The 25,781-nt window shown below is 45.1% G+C and overlaps 1 protein-coding gene across 1 annotated transcript in view; it reads right to left on the reverse strand.

Annotated features, from left to right (window-relative positions):
- Positions 1-25,781, reverse strand: part of LOC144115426 (acyl-CoA desaturase-like) — a 66,357-nt gene that overhangs the window by 12,693 nt on the left and 27,883 nt on the right. Inside the window, exons 2-3 of the mRNA XM_077649824.1 lie at positions 15,812-16,042; positions 11,927-12,057 (exon numbers count right to left, since the gene is read on the reverse strand). Of these exons, the coding sequence (XP_077505950.1) occupies positions 11,927-12,057; positions 15,812-16,025 (345 nt within the window). The 5' untranslated portion in view covers positions 16,026-16,042. The remainder of the gene's footprint in view (positions 1-11,926; positions 12,058-15,811; positions 16,043-25,781) is intronic.

Here is a 25,781-nt window from a genome sequence, read left to right on the forward strand (position 1 = left end):
CCACTCAGGTAATTTGAAAGTCAAACCTGTCAGACGTCCTTGGACGTTGAGGTAGGGGCTAAGCGGAGTATGGCAAGCAAGAACCGCTGAAGAGCGCGGCGTCCTCTAACTGGCGCCCAGAACGCCCGGGGGCCGATTCTACTGTACGAAAGCTCGGGGATTACAGATGACGCGAAAGCAATAACGGGCAGCAAGTTGCGACGGAGTTGTCTCGTACCAAATGAAGGGATAATATAGACGGGCGCGTCGCAAAAGCAGAAGTTGTGCAACATGCCGGAAATGTTTATTGACAAGGCACGCATCAGGTTTCCTCAGCGAGGATACGGAGACTAACTGTAGTGGCCTTGTACGGAAAGGAAGTAGGAGTTTGTAAACAACTTTTTATTGCTGTTTTCGTACCGGGATTTTGGTTTTATTTTCTTGGTTTTAGCTTTACTTGAGTGAACTCATTTAAGTGTCGCCATGTTTGTACGACTTGCAGCATCCTCGCCTCTTTCGAAGGCGTCGGTACGGTAGATATCGTTCTAGTGTTCGAGTAGATTTTCAAATATTTATATGCCAAAAAACCGGCTTTGGAGAGACATACAGGCAGGCAGACGGACCGACACAAAACAGCTAAGTGCGGGGAATGGCCAGTATGAGTTGTAGTGCACTAAAAATTAACAGTTCGATATTCCCACAAACGCGTAGCACTGTTCTCGTACCTTGATTCTGGCTCTGCTGACGCTGGTTAACTCACCAACACGCGGCTCACCAAGAGTAAGAAACAAAGTAATGTTTGACTGAAAAATAAGGGAAAATCACTTTAGTTACGCTGGTGATATTTGCGCAGGCGGCGCTGTCCTAATTGCCGTCAGTGATAGCTTGGTACCGTTCGCGTGATTAGCGGGTTTTCGTACTGCCTTCGCAAATCATGATTTCTGATTGTGTGTAAGTTGTAGACTTTTGTCCTTGGGCACCACAGTTTGCACTCAGCTGCTTGGTGTTCCGAAAAAAAAAATGGCTGTCTCCTATTCAAAATCGACTTTATTTCAGCGACTTTCTACTTTCCTTACATTGCATGTCTCAATGAGTCGTTTCTTTGAATTTGATGTAGTCTCCTTCGGAGCGAGTGAAGATTTTAAACTTATCTTCGGATCTTAAACTCACCCAGCCCGTCCTCGAACCAACGTGAATTTCGCTGGCATGTTCTAAAATGTGGGACTTGATCCAGAAAATGTTGTGAACCTTGTTCTTCACATCACTCCTAAAGGGAACCAAAATTCTTTACTTCATTCCATCATCAAAGCAAGAAAAACACTTAAATTATGCGTGGTGACAGTAACGCTGTTTTAGTCCGCAGCGCCGCAGCAATGGAAATCTTTGTTGATTATTTTATAGCCAACTATTCTTTTAGCTCTGTTAACGTAAACTACGCGAAGTGCGTAAAAAAAACTGCTTCCTTAGTTTAACAAACACGTGCCTAAAAAACCATAATATGCAACTCTCGGCCCTTATGTTCGAATGCCTACTAGGACGCCTACGTACGAAAAATGACGGGTTTCTGCTAATCGACTAATCGTGTTGAGCGGTGGTACGTTTATCCCACCTTTCATGTTGAATATCATAATGTCTTTACGAAATCATAAAAGGAGTTCTTTGACCCCGGTTTGCCTTGGCTTCTCCATACTAAAGCTCATAAATTTTAGAATGCTTTAGCTTGCATATCGAGACCACTCATCAGTTGACAGATCTCCACGATATAAATATACCCCGAAGTGGTGTTCCAATCTTCTACACGTCGCCTTTAGTTCATTCTTGCTTAAAATATTTCGGCAAGCGTACAGTGTACAGTTAACGCAGATTTCCTGCTAATGGACCCCATTTTTAATGAATTCGTAGGGATTCCCAAATTAATCAACAGCTTAAAAAAGTGTACGTCAGCTGGAGCAGGCTCCAATGATTGTAAACTAATCAACAAAATTGAAATATATTCGCCTGTAACAGCTTTCAAACTTTTTCATCAGTAAATAGAAAGCTATACTCTGCGCGACGATTGGAATTAGGTAAAGGTGGCTCCAGTTCGCAAATCAGGTGACGTACATTAACGAATACTTATCGTCTTATTTTGCTCAATAGCATTCCACGTTAGGTTCTGAGCACCTCACATGTTCTCACCAGGTCGATGTTATAGAAACGAAATCACTTTTTCTTTTTACATTTTCAAGATGCTGTCAGGAAGGTTTTTTTTTTTCCATGCGAAACTTAGTATACTGCTTTTTACTAGTGACTTGTTCGCGGCAGTTCATCTTGGCTTTGAAGCCGATTCTATAGTTTTAAATATTTTAATGGGTTTTCATTTGGTATGAAACTATCAACTTATGATTAAACTCTGTATACTTAACGCTGACTTATATATAATTTAATGAATTAAAAGCTTCCCTCGTAACTGCACTCTGTTTGTTCTTGCTATGCCTGCCTTTCTGCTTGTACCCCGGTAACACTCAGTGTATCGCTGTGGTGAGAGCTTGAGCCTCTTATTTTTATTATTTACATTAATGGCCAACGTAACATTGTCACTTATTTTTCATAACTCTTTGCCGATGACTGCGTATTCTCATGTAAGATAGCAAACCTTTCTGTTTTTAGAAACTCCAAAACGGTAGTTAAGAGTAACTGACTAGTGATCGAACTAAATTTAAGTAAGCGTAACTGCTTGCGAATGTCTCGTCGGACAACATATATTAAAATAAGCAAGCCCCTCCTAAAGAACTCTCCCCTTTCGTGCGTTAACTGCTATAAATATCTCAGGCCTCACACCAATAATAAGTACTCATGGTAGTACATGTTGATGTCTTAACTAAAAACGCTAATCGCATACTCGTATACTTAGGGTGCAACTTTTGTTCTGTCACTTACACCACTGAAGTTAACTCTCTGAAAATGCTAAACCAATTTAAAATCGAGTACGCATTCGCGATTTGGTATCCTTGGAAGATTACACTCATTACAGCTAATCAGGCCATCGAATATCGCGCAGCAAGATTCATTTTCTGCGACCACCCTCGTGATGCTAGCGTAACCTATATAAAAACTAAACCTACCTGACCTTTCACTACGCCGTAAACGCTCTCGTCTGTGACTTTTTCATAAAATATACCGCTATGATCATTTCCTGATATACAAGACTCTTGACTAAACTTCATATATTTCATCACGTTGTGACCATGGCTCCCATTTTGGCCTGCAATTTTGCGGAACTTCTGTAATGGTTCTTTCATCCTCAGAAATAGCACCGACTTGAACCGGTTGCCTGCCTCCATCGCTGCAATCACCGACGCCGGTAACTTCAAGACTGCAGTGTTCTCCTCCTTTTGCTAATGTGTTCTCTTTCCTGAACAATTTTGTTGCAAGTCCCCGCTGCCTTCCGAAATGCCTGCATGAAGGAAAAGTTTATAGTAATAGACAAGGAAATAAATAAAAAGTCTAAATATCACTTTTATTTTCAACAATAAGTAAATAAAGTTCTTTTAACGTTCGCTCCGCTGGAAATAAAGGGTGGTTTTTCTTTTTTGAGTTGAAAGACTAGTCCCTCACCTGGAAGCGGCCGAAACATTGAAATCAGCGTTGTTTTCATTAGCACGTCAATCTCGGATCCTCTAAACACTGTCCGCACATATATACAATGAATAAACCATTTCGCGGTTGTCTCCACAATCAAAGGGAGCATCTGCGTGCCAGAAAAGGAAGAAGCGAAAGAAGGAAGGTGCTAGTATCTGTTTGTTTAGGTTAAGTTCCAGAAACCCCTTTAAACCACACTGGGCTGTCATTTTCAAACCTGGACCTGACAAATGTCATCTCTGTGGATTATTTCTTTTCTTGCACAGCGTACAGGAAGGGCGGGTGTTGCAAGTGAAAAAAAAAAAAAACTTCAAGTGAGCATAGACGCGAGGCAGTCTCTGTCAAAAGGCCGAGGGCGTGCCCCGTCTCGCCCATCTCTCCTTCAAACGCGTCACTTTCTTCAAAATAACCTGGCTATAGGGAAGTGTCGCGCCATCTACGGTGCGTACGCGACGAACGAGACGAGGCAGTAGTGGGCGCACTTGGAAGAGCACGCGGGCCCTTTCCGCATCTCTGCTTTCGTGAGCTTATTTCATTTTTCAGCACTGCTGCTAAAGGCAATCGTTAATCACACCTTCCGGCAGTGCCGTCGTCGTTTCTGTCCGAGGTTTGACTCCCCGACAGCGTTGCCCCGCGCGAAAGAGCTTTGCAAAAGAGCAGCCTTGATTCGGGCTCCTGCTTTACGTGCTCTAAACAACAGATACTCGGATTTATGAGTGGCGTTGTCAATGGTGACACTTCCTCTTTTCTCTTGCGCTTATTTATTGCAGCAAATGTGCATGCTCGACGCATCGCGCAGCTCCGAGTCGGGTGCTCGCGGTGGAAGCTTCTGAACGCCACGAGTGCCCCCTGTGGCACGAAAGTGTTAAGGATTGTCGTGCCTGCGCTGCTGAGGAGAATTATCCGGAAAAACGAAATGAAAGCTAAGTCACATTTCTACGCGTGTCACGATTTACCATAATGCGGTGTTCCAACAATACCTTTCCTCCGCCTAATATGGGCATTACGAATGCACTGGTGCTGCCGGTAACGAGCGATGAGGAAGTTACGCGTTTCAGCAAGTTGAGTGAATGCTAGACATAGGACATATGCGTCAGTTTAAGTTGTAAACCAATGCTGAAGAAGTAAATGTGTGGTACCATGTTTTCGAATCCTGCGTGCTAAGACGTGCTAAGCCTTGAAGAGAAAATTTTGTTCTGATGTCCAAATTTGCGACCATGTCATCATCTACGTGGCCACTGGAAATGGGTGCAATCAAATAAACCTCCAATTAAAACTGGTCTCGAAAGGCTTCCACGAAGACCTTTAAGCACCGGTGCTTTGAGCAGCCTAACTGTCGGGAAGCGCACAGTAGAAGAAAACACTGCGTTGTTTACTGCGCGCTTTCAGCACAAAAGAACTCACGGGCTTGTTCTGTCAACATCATGGTTTGACGAAAAGAAAAAAAACATACTGTGCTAGGAATTCTCGGAAATGACACAGACAGGGCGCATTTTGTGCCTGCCACGACCTTCCTCATCCTCCCTTAAGCCTGGAAAATTAATATAGTGATCTCCATTTTCGTTTTCATATTTGCACGCTTCTCTGCACCTCAGGTTACACTGCAGAAAAGAACTCAGTGAGCGGGAATTCTGCTATGCAAAAGATCGCATCGTTGGGCGACTGCTTGGCACTTTTTGATGCGCTTCTAATAAAAAAAGGCATTGATTTAATGGAGGAGCAGTGTACTTGCGCTAAAGAGAAAGTCTCGTTGCTCGGATTCGCTGCAGCCAACAATTTACTAGAGTTGCGATGTGGGCGCATCTGCTCTGGAGGCTAACAGAAATTAGAAGGCTGAGGCGAGCTGGAGGTACAATGTTTAGGAAAGAAGAGTGTGCACAGACTTTCTGACATTAATAAGTTGGGCAAGAAAACTGCTTACTGCTGGCCTAAAGACTACTCGGAAACGAGTATGGAAAGCTCAGCAGATGAAGTAAGCCCACTGCATGTGGAATGCATTCGAATTGCTTATCCTGAGTTTTCTCATTGTGCGATTTAATTAATGTCTCAGCTATGAAAACTATTAGAATAAAATGGTATCCCGGTTAGTGCGTATCTCCTAGCCACAGGACGAAATTGGATCAGGGTATCCCCGAAAATATTGGCGGGTTTCGGGCGCGGTGGGAGGGGGGTGGTGGAACCGGGTTTATTCGAGTACCTTTTAGTTATACTCTTTCAAGCACAAAAATAGTTTATATCTCGCTTGAAAGCCGATGCTTGAAAATCAAAAATAAATTTTCTCACACAACCACTTCGTCTCTCTCCACCTTTCTGGCTCTCCCATTCCTGTCGTCACACAGTGCAAAGTTCTTGGCTTCCCTTTGCATGCGGCTAAGAATGTGCAAGCCCTCCACCGCGCTGTCACCACCTGCCACTCTGTAACTCACCTCCTGCGGCGCGTGGTCACTCGACGCTCAGGTCTCCACGAGGCTCACGCGTGCCGCGTTGCCCACGCGCTGGCCCTCAACAAAGTCTTGTACTTTGCACCCTACGCTTCCTTCAATCAGACTCAACTTAACGCTCTCGAGACTGCCCTTGTGGGCCTCTACAAGGCAGCCCTCAACCTCCCTATCACTACCTCTACCACTAAGCTCTTTGCCACAGGCCTCTTCCATCCTCTTCGTTCTCTTATCAGTCTCCATCGTGACTCACAACTTGCCCGGCTTTCCCTTACCCGTCAGGGTCAGTGGTTATTGACTCAAGCGGGTATCTCGCCCATTCCAATCTCCCCGTTTACCTCTCCTATTCCCACCCCCGCTCCCAATCTTCGTATCCTTCCCCTCCCGGCCAACATGTCCCCCGTCCTGCACGCCGGACGTCGTCATGCGGCCGCACAGCACCATTCCCCTCTCTTTGATACCCAGGGTGTAGCTTACACGGATGCCTCCTTCGTGGCTCCTCGAGGTTCCTGCGGCTACGCCCTGTACCATCCACACCTCCCTTCTCCTGAAACCCACACCAGCGGGCCGTATCTACACCCTCCAGACGCATTGTCCCTCGAGGTCCTCGCCATTGCGCATGCCCTCCAGTCATTTGCCCTCCTTCCCTCTCTCCAAGAGTACACAGTCTATTCAGACTCACAAGCCGCTATACACCACATACAGAAACGCACCCTGACCCCTTCTCTCCAACAGGAGGTCGAGCGAGCGGTCTCCGCACTGCAGCCTTCCATCGTTTTCCTCCGCTGGGTCCCTGGGCATTCAGGGATTGACGGCAATGAGCTGGCCCATCAGCTCGCCCGCGACACACTTTTCCGGGCACCGTTGATCCCCTGGCCCAAGCCCTCGGAGGACGGTGGGAGGCTCACCCTTCGCCGCACCATAAAATAGGTCTACCTTGAGCTCCGCCTCGACAAACGCCTTTACCCTCCTCCTCATTCATCACTCACGGTGCCGGAGTCTCGCCTTCTTCGGCACATTCAGATGAATGCAGTTATCACCCCGTCCCGCCTCTTCCTCTATCGCTATCGATCGGACCCTTCCTGTCCCAACTGCCCCTGCATCTATGCGGACCTGGCCCATTGCCTCTTCTATTGCCCGGCTGCTCAGCAGTCGGGTTCCTTCCCCCCACCCTTTCTATCCATCACCACCTGGCTCGACTGGCTTGGCGCTGAAGGGGAAGAAGAACAGCGGCTACTGGTCGCCCAGGCGGTCGACATGCTCGGCCTATAAATTATGGTCGAATAAAAGTCTTTACTACTACTACTACTAAATTTTCTTACACAGTTCGCGGAAAAAGGGGGACAGAAGCATATTGCACAGGATACAATGATTATTTTGATGCGGTTTAAAAACGCGAGCCGGTCAGTTGCCGCGCTGGACGCTTTTAATTTATTCTTTTGAACAGACGGTTCGGTTCACAAATGAACTCTGCTCCATCAGGTTTTCTGATGGTTGGCGTTTCATGGCAGGGTAAATTCGAGTACCAGTGCGGTAGCGTTAGAAGCCCCACCGCCAAGAAGTGTCCTGCGTCGTTCGGTGGCGTAGTGTTGTGTACATTTGCCACCTGTCACGGTTGGTGAATGGAAAAGCCACCTGCCACCTGCGGCAGTGGATGGGTGGAAAAGTGGTAAGAGGAAATCCCCCTCTCCACTTGCAGGGTAGAGGAGCGCGGAGGAGGAAGAGACCGGAAGGTGACTTGCCTTGGGAAGACTCCAAACAAAATTCTGTGTAAAATTGATAAGGGCTAATAATGACTAGGAATGACTCAGCAAAAATGAAAATCACTAAACGTGGCTCAGCCAAAATGACTACGAATGACTCGAGAAAGGGCACAGCAAGGTTGCTTAGCTGTTTTCTCGGCGAAGTTGAGAAAATAACCTTTAATGAGGAAAGAAATACATGGCAAAGTGTATAGAAAATGTCAAAGATAAGAAGTAGAAGAGAAATTACCAGCTAATACCCCTGTCACACGGTCATTTCGAGGGCCCTCGAACCGATAGTCTATCGACTCAAATGCGATCGAGCGCTGCCACACGGGCAGTTTCAATGGCGATCGAGTCAACAGCCTATCGAGTCAACGGAGTAGCGCAGAACTCCATCGAGATTTCGAGGGCCTTCGAGCGCTGCCCAAGGTTGCTAGCGTTGCTCCGAGCGGCACCAAGCGCACTTTCGTACACGACACATTCACGGTGCAGAAACATGAACAAACATTATTCGCATAAAATGTAATGTAAGCAGCCTGTAAAATTATTTTAAAATTATATTAGAGTAGTTTTAAATGCATTAAGCGCATTAATTTTGCATTGCAGTCTTTGCGTTGCTTGCGTACTTAACGTTGACAACATGGCGGCACCCCGCCCGCCCGCTTCACAGCGATAACAGCTTCGTCGCTAATCCCTCAAAGCAATATCGTGTTCTAAGCTGTTGTATTCGCCTTTGATTTGCCCATTCTTACTCTCGCATAAAGTTTCAAGAGAAAAATAGCTCTTGTTTTTCAGATATCATGGCGATTTCCCCGGTCTTAAGCCTGACGAAGCAGCGCTCCGACGCAGTTGGACTGGCTTGGTTTTGGCTCGTCTTGTATTAGAATGGCTACAGCAGTGTCTGCATCTGTCCGTAGCGTACGCCCAATTAAAAGAATTTTAAACGACATGCGCGTATGCGTGTATTTAAGCATTTCGTATACATTTATCAAATATTTTTGTTATTTTTGTAAAATCTAAAGTAGCGATTGTGGCGCCGCACAAGCGTAGAGTGAGACACGAGAACCATTTCAATGGCCATTGAGATTTGCCGTGTAGCAGCGGCGAGTTCGATGGCGATTGAGAATCTCGAAGACCCTCGACTCGAGGGTGATTGAAACTGGCCGTGTGACAGGGGTATAAGATAAGACCTAATGCTAACGCTTTGTGATCACATAAAAGTGCCCCGTAATTTTTTTTAGTTAAAAGCTTTTTTTTTTATCATACATTCAGCTGCCCTCGCATGCTCACGATTAAGAATAAAATTGTACACCAGATGGTGGCCAAAGTATAATGACAGAAGACTAAAGAGCGGCAGTACTTGTATACAAGCCACTCCTGTGTGACCGAGCAAATTTTTTAAAACGGGGTCTGCGGTGCTAGCCACCACTCCAGAACAGTACTGCGAGTCATCGTTTGGCTTCTTGTCAATCGCCTGCTGTAGTGAAAGGTTGCTACACTCAGATGGTCTTTCTGTAGCCCTGCGATTGATCTGCAAGCGATCTGCTCCTCGTTTCCTTTCACACACCAATGGCTCGCACTTTATTGCCGCGTTTCTATGGAGGAAAGTGCGGGTTTGAATGTACATCTAACAGTGCGCGTACGAGGTGTTACACGTAACATGAGTCCATGATGACAGGTAACTGTTGTGGGCTTGAAGCTAAGCGGTATGCTGCGGGTGACAGATGCGTGTCTCCACCTGGGGACGCGCCCCTGCCACTGCGTGTACAAAAATTAGAGATCACTGCGGTTACCCGCATTGGAGGAACGCGAATTAGCGTTGATGCGCCCTCCACACTGGTCGCCTTTAAAATTTGGTGCCATCGTTGCTTTGCCGTTTACTTATATCTTCTACCGATTGATCGATTAATTATCGGTCACTTAATCGGTCATTATTTAATTAACCAATTAGTTATCGATCGACTTCTTAATTACACACGCTACATTGACCGGTCATTAATTAATTGATTCATTATTGATATACTCTGATTATACCCTCTTTTCATCTCAATCGTCCATTTTGAGTTTTCAAATTTGGCGTCATGGTTCGTTCCAGCCCACCTACTTGTTTTCAAAACCATTCGCTTTGGTCACAACCATTCTCTACATTTGTGATATATTTGGCTCTAATTAATTAACTAATCATCCTATCAATATCAAATTTATTGCGCACCACCCTCACATCGCTCTCTTTCGATTACAACCACTCGTTTGGCGCTACCGTTTCTGAGAACGAAGCAACTGCTGCCGACACATTTTGATGACACGCTCTGCTGACAAGACCAGGCCGACATAAGCTAGAAATGCTTTCGCATTAAAATGTTTGTGCTAGTATGCCTCCGCTATGCACTAAATGTTCCACTGAACTTTCTCGCAGATATTGCGTTAACTGCAGTTGCGTTTTGTATTCCCTCGATGCGCAGAAGGAAAAATTGTCAGCGCTTGCGTGACTCTGCAAGCAGAGCCATTCTGCAGACTCCGCAGGAAGGAAGCCGAGAGTGCCGACAGAATTTGCTTCGATCGTCATTGCTGGACATAATTTGTTTATGGATGCTTACGGGAACAAAGGAACTGCCCTTTTTTCATGGAGGAAAACAGCTATGCTTAATTACCTGCTCGTCCTGATTAGTGCATTCCTTATCTGCTAGTCCCTAATTATCAACCACAGAAATAGTGCACGATGGCACATGACGCACCCTTCAAAAATACATGCTTGGGTTCTCTGTACATGGTAAATTATTGCTTGCATCTAGACTATTTAACATCCTGCATCGCCATTTAAATAAGTCGCATGTGTTTAATAAGGCCTCATGGACGCTTGACAAACCATATAAAGATGCTTTCCGTTCTTCTGGTTTCATAAGGCTCACCAACTGTGTCGTACACAGCCAGATCGGTGATGCTTCTTTCGTTTACATGTCCAGCCTTCTCGGGCAAAAACTTTGAAAACTGGAAAATTGTAAGACATTGTTATGGAAATATAGAAGGTAATGGTTCATTATTCTGATATGTAGCAAAATCTTTCTTTTAATGTGTTTCCATCGATCGCATAGAACAGTTAATACTGTAATAAAAAACCAACGGGGAACTCTTTTGACGATAGAAAAAACGTGAACAGAAACAAAAATACAGGACTGCCGTCAGGTGATTTGTGGATATATTGATTGCTAGTGATATCTTACATTATATGAAAAAATTGCGTTCATAAACGGTTTCCCGCTCAAAAATGGTTTCGTCCAGAATTGCTGGGTATGTTTATGCATCGTGTTATTCGGCTTCTATAAGCCTTTTTAGCTGTCAATAATTAACTTCTGCAGCCCTACGGCTGAACAATCTTATTTCAGTGCGGTCTGTCTTTTTTTCTTATCACTGAGCTCTCACTGCCATTATTACGTGGTTCGCTGTGCAGCCCCCCTGGCCTTCACCTTAAATGTCGCAACTATCTTTGGCATCTTTGAAAATGCAGTCCTCGAAGTCTGCTGCACAGTACTCTCTTTGTTGTTTTGGTTCTTTTTTGGAGGACATTTTCGTAACATTTTGTTTTTTCGCAGCGTTTGCGATGTTCTTTTTTCAATGTGGACCCACAACAATCCCATTCATATCCTTGCGTTTTATTTCTGTTTTTTGCTGGTTCGAAGTTATTGTTGCGCAGCAAGAACTAAGTGGCAGCGTTCACTGACTGGGTGCGCCACACTTGAACGATGGCCTGCAAAGTCTTCCCCCGTTGGCGTATGCAGGTCTTGTCACCCTGCCAGTTTCGTAATTTAACACTAGGAAAAGAGTGGTCATCAAGCCATCAATGTCCCCATTTGCCCTCCGGCAACGCCGTTTCGAAAGAAAGGTACGCCCTCGTAAGACATGTGAGAATATAAATATACATTGCCGCCTCCTTAGCGGGCATTATTAGGAAGCGTATAATACGCAAGATAAAAATAGGAGCGCAGGTAGTGACTACGGTGCTTGCCGGATCAGACGAGGAAGAAACACGCCGAGTTGAAGGTTACGAAATAGGAAGTGCTATCACAGCGAAACACTGCACGCGTAGTCGGTTTGAATTTCACTCGAATGAATTAGAGAAAAATAGGTCGCAGACCGGCTCCTTACCTGTGCCGCTACGCAGTTGAAGATCATGAGAAAAATTCTGAGCGGCATCTTGGCCTTGTACGCTCTATGGCACCACAGTCGGTGCGCCCCGGCCGTGACACTGATGCCAGAAAAGATGAGGATGATGTTGCCTTAAAAAAAAGTAAAAGAAGAGAAAGAGCAGGTCAAGATATGAGAGAAACGATTATCGCTGTTTACCTGAGTGTCGCGGCATATTCAAGATGGCCTTTGGCATTAATACGAATTATGTTTAGGTCCTGTAAAATGATTCTGGCGAGGATTTTCCGTGTCCGAATTGTGCACAGCGATCGTGTGGAGTTTGAGCGAAGTTCCACGGTCAGAAGTGAAATTAAATCTTGGCATTGAAAGCAAATAAATATATACTGCTCAGGCAATTTCGTACAACCGAAACGTCAAACGTCCTTTAAGGCTGCATTGCTGAAGTAGTCGTTCTACCATCTGTACGCGTTAGATAGTGCATGGCCTGTAATGAGTACGCGGCTTTACTTCACTTTACTTGTCGCTTCCTCACCGAAAGAAAATTTGCGCAAATGCCAGTGCTTAGAAGGAGTTCAGTTTTCCCGAGTCAGCGTGCCCAGTTTTGTCTGAGTTACAAGTGAATGGGAAGGGGGACGTCAAGATCCGAGTCTGCTGGGCAGGAAGGTGATATATTTTATCTCTATCAAATTAAAACAATTGCAGAATACATTTAAACAGCTGGGTTTGTTGTTAGTTGGAGCACCTGTAAGAATAAGGTTGAAAAGGCACTGGTTCTTTGCTTTTTTTCTCGACCACATGCACAGTATCCCACATTTATGACTAATTTAATATGATGAAAGACCCCTGACAACAAGAGCACGGTGATCATTTTTGAAAATAAGATGACAGCATCTGCTGTATGGTATTGGCAATTATTTTGTTGGAGGAAAAATAACGGCAGGTGAGTTCATGGTAGCTGAAATGCCCAAATTACGTTGACTGAAATATCCAAATTCGTTCACGTCTCGAAGAGACACCCAGTGCAGCCAGCTTCAGGTGAGATCAATGTCTCGCTTATCAATATCTTCCAAAAGTTTATAACAAAGTTACTGTTTCATTTAGCAAGCTGCCCTTCACTTTGAAAGGCGGCTTACTTCATCTATATTTTGAGCCATTTTATTTTTCTTCAGAAAGTCCTATCATGCCGATGTTCACAAAAAAAAACAAAAAACAAATTGGACTTTTTAATGGGCATAGCTAGGGCCGTATAAATCATTTAGGCGGGCCAGTAAAAAAATAAGTGCCATGTTAGTAGCCATAGACGAAATTTAGTTTTTAATTTTTGCGCTCAATTAGCGCAATGTTAGATTAGCAGTAGCATAGGGCGTCCGCAGGGGCTGCAAGACGGGGCTAATCGGAGATAAGTTGGAGATAAGTTTGAGGGACCTATCCTGTGGCGGCTTAAACCTCGATAATTATGATAATAAAAGTTATACTAACCTGCAAATACTGCTCTTCCTTTCTCATTGCCTGCTAAGGAGCACTGGGTAAGGTGCAATGTGAAATAAAAATGCTCACCATTAACAAAAAAAGATTCTATTGGAGTTGAATTCTGTTCACTTAAGCCAGTCCTTCCATGCAAAGCGTAAAATTACGCGTACGTGTTGATCCCAGCTAGTTTAATTTTCGATGTTATCTACTGATGTGTCATTAGCAGCTTCAAAGCAAATTAAATCTTAACCTTCAGACGCGCACGAACTTGTCATAGTTAACCTTATAGGTAAAGGAGTTAGAAGGATTTTGTTCAGCAATACGTGCCGCAGATAATACGGCTAGGCGCCTGTGCAGCTTCATTCCGTGAAAGAATGTTACGATGCACATAGTTTCGTTTACAAGTGGACAGCGTACGCTAAATAATCCTAGCGTTGTTATAAAGAACCGCTTGAAAGACCACGTCTCAGCACTAAATAGCCGAGATTTATCATACCTTGCTGATCATTACCGTAGCACATGCGTGTACTGCTTTATAGGGTTGTTTTATATCGCTAACCGCCTACTCAGAGGCAAGCGGTAGGGGACGTAGGACTGTTAGTAGATCAACTGAAGCCAATCTTGAGTGACCCAAGCGCTCGCAAGTCAGTGTGGGCCCGTCGAGAATCTCAGACTACTTTCTCCACAGAGACGTTCCGGGAGTTGGAAGAAACACGAAATACCCGACAAGCACTGAGAGCGAACAGCGCCATCCGTATTAGTCGTGTTTTTCTTTCTTCGTCGGTCTTGTGACGTCATTGAAGCGCGTAGTTAGCCCAAAACACGCATCACCAACCAGCCATGAACCAAGTCTTGCTCCCTTCAGTACATTCTTCTGTGGTAGTTAAACTTGTAGTCTATGACGTGATTCATGTAATTTCAACTATTTGTTCGAAAATCACACCATTGCCCACGAAGAGGGGAAAAAAAGAGGCTCATATGCCTCCTGACAGCGCCATCTCCAAACCTGCCATTGTGCATTAGAAACAAGAATCAGGCTGGAAATAAATGAACATTATAGATCCACGCTCACGTTAAAACAAGAAAAAGCGTAAATCCATGCACATAAAAAAAACATGTATAACTGGGCACCTAAAAGTGAACAAGGAACTAAAGGTAAAACTGTCTACCCATGATCTGATGAAGCAAAATTTTGGTAATTCTAAGCATGTTGTATTGAACGAAAACGAATGCAAAAAACCTTCCTTTTCACCGACATCCTGGATGAAGAAGTGGAAGTTGTTTGCGACATTTCTACCGCATTTTACCCCATTTTTATCTTTTGCTGTCTTCCGCCTCTGCTTTTCTTATTCGTTTAGCTCCTGTTCTTACAAGACAATACGTTACAACGGTTCGACCGATGCTTCGAAACCAATTACAGCGTAACAGCATCAGTAAAGTTTTCGCTAGCATCTTCTGAAAATTTTATAAAGTGACTCTCGTAATGTTTGCATGTTTTAAGAATGGAGGGTCATACTTGGCTTCTTTTCCAACTGAATGGTTTGTCGTTTTGGCGTATGCAGATGCGTGTTAAACAACTGTTGATAGCAGCTGCTTTCGAAAACAAAACATAAAAACCACACAGAGTAGTTGGCTTGAACATGTCTTAATAGCTAGACTTATACTGACGTTAGAGCTGACATATATCTGGTTAATGAAATTAAATTACCTTCTCGGACATATATTTAAATGCTATGTCGGCATTAGCGCCCATGAAAATGTTCACATGAAGCCAGGTTTGTTACTTATAGTGCGGTTGCGTTAAGTGTCTGCAACACCTCTAACTGACCGTACTCTTTCTTGAATGGTACCCTGTGGACAAATTCAAGGGTTTGGCAGCTCTGAAGCTTTGTTTCTCCGAGCCGTAACCGGAAGAAAAAAAAGACCCACTCCAACGAACGGCCTATACGGGATTGTTCGCAAAGCTAAATAGTAGGGCTAGGAAACAGGTTACCCATCACAGCGCACACTTCGAACAAACCGTTTAAAAACACTACGCAAGCAATTTCAAACGGCATAATATTAAGCTCTTTCATCGGACCTTATCAGACGCAGATAGTCATATGCACATAAAATTATTGGAAATTTTACATCTTTGCAAAAAATATATAGCCGATTAGGTTGGCTTCTGAGCCACGACTCCTCTTCCTCCTCTCAAAGGCAAGAAGAGGCCTCGTCCTCACCCTTCCGCAGCTTGCGACTTCCCGGGTTGCTAAAGGAACTCCACTATACGTGGCTTAGAATAACACACTTTGGAGTGTATGTTTGCAAAATTCAGCTCGATGGAAGAAAATTCCGCATCAGATTCGACACTTCAGCTGAACTATCGCACCCCTGTTCGCCTGCAGATTGTCTTGAGCAAGGACGAATGCATACCGAAAACGTGCGTCTGCCACTTGCTGTAGTACATCTCGTAGATGCCGTAAATGCCGATGACATGGATAAGAGAGATCTTGAACACGTTCCACCAGACCATCTCGATCTTGTACTTCTTGGGGGCTTCCGCGTGGTTCGTTTCGGCTACCAGAGCTGTCGTTTCCGCAGGCGCAGTGGTATGCCGCTCGACCAACGTTTCCGTCTGGGGAGCCATGTTGCCGTCACAGAGAACTGAAAAGAAAAGTAAATGAAATGCAAAACCACAAAACTTGCGGCCTTTTTACAGCACAACGGGGTTGCGGGTTCTTTTAAGGGCTGAATGACGAAGTAACGAAAATCATATGTGGGGAGCCCCGCATTTGTAAAAAACGAGGGTCTTTGGATTAACGTTCAATGGCTTTGGCCTGAAAGGTAAACAAAAGAGCTAGTTCACAGACTTGCCTTGGAAGATGCTGCAGAGAGTAACGCTCACACCACGAGTATTTTTTTTTAAATAATGCATGATCTCAAAGCTACAGCGTTTTGGAGCATGAACGCTCGACACGCAACTGCAGCGTCAGTACCTCGGACAGACATTCTTCGTACCACTTGCAACGCATAAACACAAAGCAGTTGCGGCCAGCTGACTCGCGACGTTCCGCATTAAAGCGTCTAATTGCCTCGAAAATTAAGTTTCCTTTAATGCCGTTGCAGATTTCACAGTTTTACGCAACAGTGGCTGCTGGCGTGAATAAAGTTACCAGGTGGCAGGTAGAATTCCTATCTTGTCGTTGTTCACAAGCCCTGAGGCTTCGGTGGAAACGAAAGAATATATGCTCAACTTCTGAAGCTGTTCCATAACTGACCCTCTAAATAGATATCAAGCAATACGGCCTTCTTTTCTGCGCATTATGACGAACGTTTTCCGGGATTTCGGGAAGATGCTTAAGCTGAGATGCAACGCTTGCTTACAGGCACTCTTCTCCGCTATAAAGTGTTTGATTTTCACGTGCCGAAGCAGCAATGTGAATTACTTGGCACGCCGTACTAGAGGGCTGGGAATGTGCTCGACCACATGAATTTCTACAGCATGCACCGGAGTCTGAGTGCCCAGACGTTCGCCTCCGTCAAAATATGACCGCGTGCGGGTTTGAACCTGCTAGCTTGAGCACAGCAGCCATTACAAGAAAATGTCAGCTCAACCCATGGCTCTTCAGCAGCACGTATAAACAGAGGTTAGTTTTAATGCCAAGGAAAGAGGCAATGGCCTAATTTCAATGCCGCCCGGCAGTGATAGTTCAAGAACGGAATTGAATCAAAACAATAAAAGTGGGCAGCCGAAAGCAACAAGTTATGTTTAGGGGAAATCGACCGTGGATGATAACGCAGAGTAGACGTACTTTGTAGATGTTTGGAGCGAGTTTTCGCCGCTGACGAAGCTTCCCTAATTGTCACCCAGCGTCCAAAGTACAGCAAGAAAAATGCGCAGCCGTAACAATGCCACGATTACGTGTAACTGAATTTTACAGTTAGCCATGTGAAGGCTTTGATAAACACGTGTGTCATGTAGGAACCTCGAAGAACATATCTGGATGACGAAGATGACAAAATTAAAGAAGACGGGATGGGTTTTGACCAAAGGCCACATAACATATATGAAATAAGTACTAAAATACTAAAGCAGCAGCTGTTGCCTTTAATTGAAGAAATAGAAGAAAGAAAGAGGGGGGGAGGGATGGACTATGTGACACGGTTACGTATCGTGGTAAATTTATCCAAAGGTGGTACCAAGCATCATTGACGTTTTCAGTGTACCCACTTTGATGTACCCACTTCAGTCTACCCACTTTGTACCCAATGAAGCCACCCTCGTAGAATTCATAAAAATATAGCGAAGGAAAATCTCCAGTGCATTAAACGTGCAGCCTATCCGCCCTTGCTAGTCTGCCACTTGGCAGTCACCAGACACGATTGCTCAATGCAGCCTTTCGCATTCGTTCTCAGCTGGATATAAAGCGATCATTACGTCAAGGTGCGTCAAGCTCTATGTGCTGAAAGCGACGCGACCCAAGCGTTGGGAGCTGGATGGACTGTTCTACACCCAACAGATCGTCACACGTACAAGGACAGCGACGAACTCAACAAACGGCATCTGCGCAAACCTCCTTGAGAAGCGGTTGAATGGCGTTCGAACGACCTTGACCGACTGACAGCGAGCTTCTCCGAAGAAACACAGAAATACGTCAAAGACCGTGCTTCGCTGCTCTTCAGCCTTGGTCCCCCAAGTAGTTCCCCCTGCTCCTCCCTCGGTGCGACAGTACACCCCCGTCAGTGCGCCGTGCGCGAAGCATGATTGGCGAGAGTCTTAAAAGCGTGGCATATTGAATGTTCCTGCATCTTAAATAGTTGGTCTTCCCATTACTAACCATTTTTTTTCTTCTTTGCCTTGACAGAACTCCTGCGATTCTTCATATGTAAGAGATGAGTGCTCGTGTATTCAATGGCCGTTCATTCTTGCATGAACACGTCCACCGAGCTGTATGAAGATGGTATGCCATTGTCAAAGTAAACGTTCTGTACGACTGCATGCACAGTTCATGAAATTCATCGCTCCAGGAATGCTTCCGTCAGTTCTGAGCGCTCAAGCCTGTACCAGCAACCATTCCAGTTATTGGCCTAATAGAATGGGAAGCTCGCTAAATGACGTAAATGGCATGACGTAACGGCAGCGTTTCGCTTGGGCGAACACAGGGCTGGCTGGTCGCAAAAATAAACTACCGTGACGTGACGTTTGTGAACAGGAGCCCGCTTCAGCAATTAAAGGAAGACTCAAGGGCAGAAACTCCTTGGCGAGAGAGCCATTAGGCCACTCAGAACTGTAGTCGCGTCTCTCAAGAACGCTTAGACTTCCAGTGCAGCTTTCACGCTGAGAGATTAAAGTTGTCGGAAAATGTTTTTTTGAGCTGTCTCAAAAAGCACAGTTTAAAAATCTGTGTCATGGAAGCTGTGTTTTATGAGATCGATTTGGTGTAAATTGCAACCTTCCGTATTACATTTCCTGAAAATAACACGATAGGTGAAATATCCTCTTTTACACAAACGGAAACACAGTTTTCAAGAAAACAAAAAGTGCATGCCAGTGATAAGAGGATGATAACAAAAGGCGGTGAAAACAGTTCCATGCTTCCATTTCGCGTGCCGCACACGCAAGCATGCTGACCGGGTTAGTGGTGGCGTGTTTTCCAAACTGACGGATTCTGGTGAACTGTGTAGACAGGTGTCGAGTGTGATTTTGTGGAACTATCTGCTTTCGCATTCCCAGGTTTTATTGCGAGCGGCTACCGCACGACGACACACAATTTTACTCCCTGGCGTAAATACCATACTCCAGTTGATACGTTTGAAATATGGCCAACCAGAAAGTAAAGCTTGTGGAAGCTGGAAAGGAACGCGGTGGTCCACTTCTCATATTCAACATGCAAAAGTCCTCCTCCATTTCACTGTTAGGTGATTATCATCCTTGCGGAGCTTCGTTGCTTTTAATAATTTTAACAGCAGGAAAAAGGTCTATAGCTGTCCGACTTTGTACCACCGAACAGGCAAAAGTTGGCGAGTGTGGTCGCTTTGCTTTGAATTAACTTTTGCGCGTCAGGTCGCATTCGCTTCACTGAGCACGAGAAGTCTTCTGTATGCCGAAGGAAGTGTACGTCATTCATATGAGGAACAGCAGCTAGGCACGTGGACAATTTGTCTGATCGGACTCGCCACCAACCGAGTCAGGATGCAGAACTAATGCACGGGGCTGGGGTGGTACAAACTCAAGTGCACAAAGGAGAAGAGATGTACAAAGCTGCACCTTATTGTAGGGGCAGTGCGCGAGAAGCTTGTGCGCTCTGGGGTTGCTTGGGCAACCGAGCAGCATTCTCAGATTTACCATTATTTAAACGCGTAAATGGAAAGGAAATGGGAGCAATAGAGGAGCTGCTGTGTCTCTCTTTCAGTAGTAATTATACGGATGCTGCTCTGTAACGTTGAACTGCAGCGTGCTGTGACTACATGGAAATGACAGCCATGAGAAATTATCTGCTTTGTCATTAAAGGGTTTCTCTCTTTCTCTCACAGCCACGAGAACATAAACTGTAGAGCGCGTTGCAGGATTTCATTTGCATTAAATGTAGGGATCTCTCACAGCATGTGTCGCCAAGTCTTTTCCTATGTGTGGAAATTTTCTCTGAAGTTCAAGCGTTCAACGCCAAGGCGGTTGGAAATAGACATTGTGTAAATTCGAATTTATTGGACATTGTCTCTTTGCTTTCGTTTTACTTGACTTTCTCATTGCGCTTAGATTGCCAAAATAAAGATATGATGTGGTATGATAACGTAACCCGCTTCGCATTCCTGCGCTGCGGCAGCAGTCGCCGTGGTAGTTTTATCCTAGTCTGGTCGCATCAGCTCTTCGAGGTAGTGCTACAAGAAAGCGATTGACCAATCGTAGTCGGCTAAAATGCATATGCGGGGCACGGTTATCAGAATTATCTTGGCGCGTTGATACGGTTTTGTCACTTGTACGTCAACATTTAGCTTATGAGAGCTGTTGGCGCAAAAAAAAAGTGATGTATTTTCAACCCTGAAACGCTAATCTGTCAGCCTATAGCTTGACATAGTTTTTCCCTTCACTCTGTTTGTAAAGATATCTTTTCTAAAATGTCCACGACATTGCGCCGTGAACTATCAGCTCTTACTTGTCAAATGGGGTTAGCAACTTCGTAAGCATAACTGTAGTAACATTTGATGCGATCAGAGGCTTATAAAATCCTGGGTTAGCTTTGTTGAAAGGGTAGGCTGCATTAGCACTAATAGAGAGTCAGGCATACAAATTATTCCATCGGGGGAGAAAGGATGACTTTTGTGCGTTAGAACTGAGCTTATTGCATTTGTGTGACCCCTTTTATTCCTATAGCTCGTGTTTGCTGTGGCAGTGTGTGCGTGTTTGGCGTAAGGTTTCATGCTCTATGTGATCCCACCAGAAATTAATTTTCTACGTCAAAGTTTGTACATTCTTCGGTCTAAGCATTCCTGATGCTGTGGCTTTATCCTGTGCATGCTGGTAGCTGTTGTGGCTTATCTGGCGGGCTTATTATGGACATTTTATATCTCGATTGCCTCAAGAAGAACTCACTATAGGTATCTTGCTTACACGGAAAGTATGGCTCATTAACGCAAAAATATGTAAGTAGGCGCTTTAAGTAATCACAGGCGCAGGGTAAGGCAATATTTTCTGTTACGTGCAAAGGGTATCCTTTCCATGTCAGCAATGCCAAATCGCCGACATTTTTCGGGTAGTATTGCAACCTTGCTTTTAGAGTGGCCAGAAACATTTGTGTGTATGTGAAGGTGGGCTCAAGGTAATAGTTTTGCGAGTTAGTAACTGCTCTTAACTTCAACGTTTGAAAGGCTACCAAGAAATGGGACATATATTCCGTCGCCTATTTCTTGTCGTCGTTGATAGTCTGCACTTGTCTTTCATAGCCAGAGCCAACCAACTAGCTCAGCAGCAAGTCTGATATGCGAAAAAGCTTTAAGATTTTTTTCGGAGGAAATATCATGCACTTTAATGAGAATGCAGTCTCCGAACCACCATATGTGACCTTTCGGAGAATAGAGATGAAATGAACGACATTTTTTCGGGCTTCATGTGACATAGTAGTCATTTTTTGTTGCTTCTGCTGCTGTGTCGTTTCAGCGTGAAATGATCGTGGTGGCTAATAAGCGATAATGGAAAACCAGCGACAATTATTACTGAAGGAAGCGAGTAGTCTCCTTCACGCAGGACCATGATAACAGCGCTGAAAAATTTGCCATGTAGATGAGAGCGAAAAGAAAGGAACATTCAAGAGATGAAGACACTATTCGTAGCGCTATGCTTTCTTTTATTGGGTTTAAAACCCGATAAAGCGACTCAGGCTATGCGGGACGCCGTAGTGGAGGGCTCCAGATAATTTCGACTATTTGAGGTTCTTTAACTCGCACTGATATCGCACAGTACATGGGATTCTAGCATTTCGACTCCACCGAAATGCGATCGCTGCGCCCGGGATCGAACCCGCGTCTTTCGGGTCAGCAGCCATGCACTCTAACCACTGAGCCACCGCGGCAGCCGGTTCAGTACATGTTATTACAAGTTACTGAGAATACGGTAAGGCTGCGCCTTTCCTTCGTTGTGGAAGCTGCCATAAAATACGAATTTAGCGGAGACCGTATCGCAGCTTGCCGGAAGCACATCGCGAATGTTTGCTCTTGTCTAATAAAGAGCCGTTTCAACAAAAACAAAGTTAGCGGTATTAAATAAAGCAGGGTGTTAAGTAAACACCATCTTCAATCTACACAAAGGAGATTTATATACCTTCACAAACTTTTCACTCTTAGGAAACAACACATAGAGAGCAAGAAAAAAAACAGCGCTTTTACGTTAAATCGAGCGCTTGTGTTAAAGTAGGGTAGCCAAGGTCAGGCATGTAACAATTATGCTCTATATATAAAAAAAGAAGGGCTGAAGTTATTAAGCATGAGCACCAGACAACCGAACCACAACTAAAGATGGAATGAATGCACACACGGTGACGAAGTGACACACGTCCCTTGCCCTGCCTTACGTCTAGGGGCGCAATACACGCCAAAAGCTTATTGCTTGAACTGCAGTCTTTCGCGGCGGCATAATAAATATGTGAACTCCATTTAAGTGCAGTGCCATACATGACCCCGAAATACTTGCGAGGCAGCCGCCGCGGTGGCTCAGTGGTTATGGTGCTCGGCTGCTGACCCGAAAGACGCGAGTTCGATCTCGGCCGCGGCGGTCGCGTTTTGATGGCGGCGGAATGCTAGCGGCCTATGTGCTGTGCGATGTCAGTGCACGGTAAAGAACCCCAGGTGGTCGAAATTGTCCGGAGCCCTACACTACGGAGTCCCTCATATCCTTAGTCGCTGAGGACGTTAAACCCCGCTTGACTTGCAGAATAGCTTTTTGGTGATAGGCCAGAAAGGCACTCGAAAAATCTATTAAAACACATCTCATTTGAAAGAAGGAGTAGTTTATATAGACTCATATATTAATGCCGATAGTGTTAAAGTATCCATATATTATCCTGATGCAGCCTCCCGTGGCGGAGTATGGACATCTTTTGTCGCACAAGCAGCCGAAGTATGTGGTTTCTGTTCAAAACAGCGCCCAATTAATGCCAATCTCGAATAACAAGTGCTCATAGATTATACTTCAGATTTCCGGATAGCAAACCGGTCAAGCAAGCATTAATTTCGAACTGCTCCGAGAGACCAACGCGCGCGATGGACGCTCTGTATACTCTGCAGCACTTCTCCTCCGCTGCTAATGCATCCCGCGCCGCCTAAATGCTCCGCGCATGACTTGAGGCGAGCCTCGGCGGCGGTCGCGTGCCGTTCATGAGCAGCCCGCAAGTCGCCGTGGCACGCACCGGCGCATCCACCAGCGAGCCGCCTTGTACCAGCAGGCCAGACTCAAGAGGCTGCTACCTCTCCTCGGAGCGGAGAGGAAAAACGGTGCACGCTAGCCACGTTTAATTAGCGCGAGTACGTAACGTTCCGCTGCGCAGGCCGGCCGACGCAGGACACCACAGCTTGCTCGCTCAAAGCATACGTCACCGTCCTATCGCTGCGCGGCCGTCCGTCTCTGCCCCACGAGCCCGCATGAGGCCTCGCTTGTGCTGTCGAAATGGCTCCATGAGCGCTGAATAGACAAAAAAGGCTAAAACTTGTCTTGTGAACGGGAAGGGAAGTAGGCAGGGGGGTGCTTTCTCGTGCGTCTTTCGAGCTTCGCGACAGTATTTTGGGTTCGTGCGTCCTTCGCCTAATGATCGGCACAGTCGAGGGGATGCGTTCCGCCGCACTGCTTTCGGGCGTCGCGCGGCTCGGAACCCGCCGCACTGTGCGTCCTACGGCAGCCACGCACCAGGGGTCTTGCCTTGAGATTGTGCGAGAGGTGTACCCGACATGTACCCAGATGTCTGTGAAAGAGGACTGGAAGAGGGGAGGAGGGAGGCCGCAGGACGAAGAAGACATGCTGCCACGTGCGCAACGTTATGCCTGCAGCCTTGTTCGCGTATACGCTAGGCAGGCGTGTCCTCAGTCATGAAGGAAACTAAGCTTTGCCGTTCGGCTTTCCGCTGTTGATAACTGATTTTCAGAGCCATTACTTAAATAAAAATCCTGTCAACAGATATTACGAGTTAAATTTTCTGGAAGTCGTCGGAAGTACTAACTGTTTCTCGAAGTTCTTTATAGCGCTACAAAAGAAAACAAGGACACAGGAAGAAGTACACAGGACGGGCGCTGTACACAGCGCCACAGCGCACACCGCCCGTCCACAGCCCATCCACAGCGCCGTACACAGCGCCCGTCCTGTGTACTTCTTCCTGTGTCCTTGTTTTCTCTTGGCGCGCTATAAAGAACTTCGAGAAACTATGCTTCACCAACTAGCCCCACAACGTGTTTTGTTAAGTGCCAGCTGTCTTTTCGACCTATGTTTTGGCACTTTTAAGGGTAATAATTTGCTTTTGACGAGAAAGGGCGCGTACTGTACGAGATACCATTTCGCCACCATGCTGGGATTTATAGTGTGGTCTGTTCTTTGTCAGCATTACTTACTTCTTCACTTGTTTCCCCTTATCGCCTTATTCTAATGCGTTATTCTAATGCCTTATTCTAAGGACGCATTTGCTCGATGACACCTGGCCACTCTACCAGAGCTGTAGTCACCACGACGAAAGCCCTCTCCGCAAAGTTGCAGTGTACTTTTCTCTAAGGGTCATCTGTTGCTTCTGCTCATAATTTAGGAGTGACAGCGAAATGCACTGTTACCCACTCTTAATCGGCTGCTACTTTCTTTCCCTTGAAGTGAATGTATTAAGACTACTTGATCTACCCACTATCTGTTTTCAGTGCATCATTGTACACTGTTAAATAGTGCTCCTTCGACAGACTGTTAGACATACCCTTTACTTTTTTTTCGTAGTACTTTTAAGCTTTTCGTATAACTTCGCTCGTTCAGTACACAATCGTTCGCTGTGATTCAATCTCTCAGCTCTTCACAGGGTAATAGGTGAGTGAACGGGGGCTGGCGAAGCGATTCCAGTGAACTTTTGCACCTGACTGCTCTGCATTCAACGCTCTGAGTAGTTCTGGTAGACACGCAGCTGATAATAACGGAAAGGTTGTCTCTCCCTGCTTGATATATTTTTGGTTGCGGTTTTCTTACCCGTCTGATGGAGGACTAAGGTCGCGGAACAGTCCTCCAGCTTGCTATTTACTATCGTACTTAAATATGGTTCCTCGATGACTTAGTTGTACAAAACTTCCATTAATGCTGATGTTTCCACTGAATTCGATCTTTTTTTGTTGTTTACGAAGGCGACTTACAGGAGCGCGCTGTATTCTGTGTATCTCATCGCAACTCAGTCATGAACAACAATGTGATGTTCTGTATAAAACCCGTTCAACAAAACCTTGCGCGTTCCTTATTGCATTGATTCGAAAATCAATTACATCAACAAATGCATTGTTCTCAACAGAGAGTAAGCGTGTTGTGGACTTTGGACCATGGGTGATTTGACGTATTGATTTGGGAGGGTGAGGCCAAAAACCACATTAGGGCAGTCAAACTGAGTTTTTGTGACAACGTGTTTTTCTTGTTTTTCAGTAAAACTTTTCATTGGGATTCCAACTTGACCCGCAGATGATGATGATGATGATGATAATAATAATAATAATAATAATAATAATAATAATAATAATAATAATAATAATAATAATAATAATAATATAATGAACACCTTTATTTTCAGAAAACATATTTACAATCTTTAAGACAGGTCTGCCCAAGCTATGAAGGCTTGTAAGGCAGTGCCCGGCAGTCGGTGAATGACAAATATATTGATAAACAGGCGTGACAAAACAAGCAAAC

Source organism: Amblyomma americanum, chromosome 1, assembly GCF_052857255.1.
Source record: "Amblyomma americanum isolate KBUSLIRL-KWMA chromosome 1, ASM5285725v1, whole genome shotgun sequence".
In the NCBI taxonomy this organism is placed as follows: domain Eukaryota; kingdom Metazoa; phylum Arthropoda; class Arachnida; order Ixodida; family Ixodidae; genus Amblyomma; species Amblyomma americanum.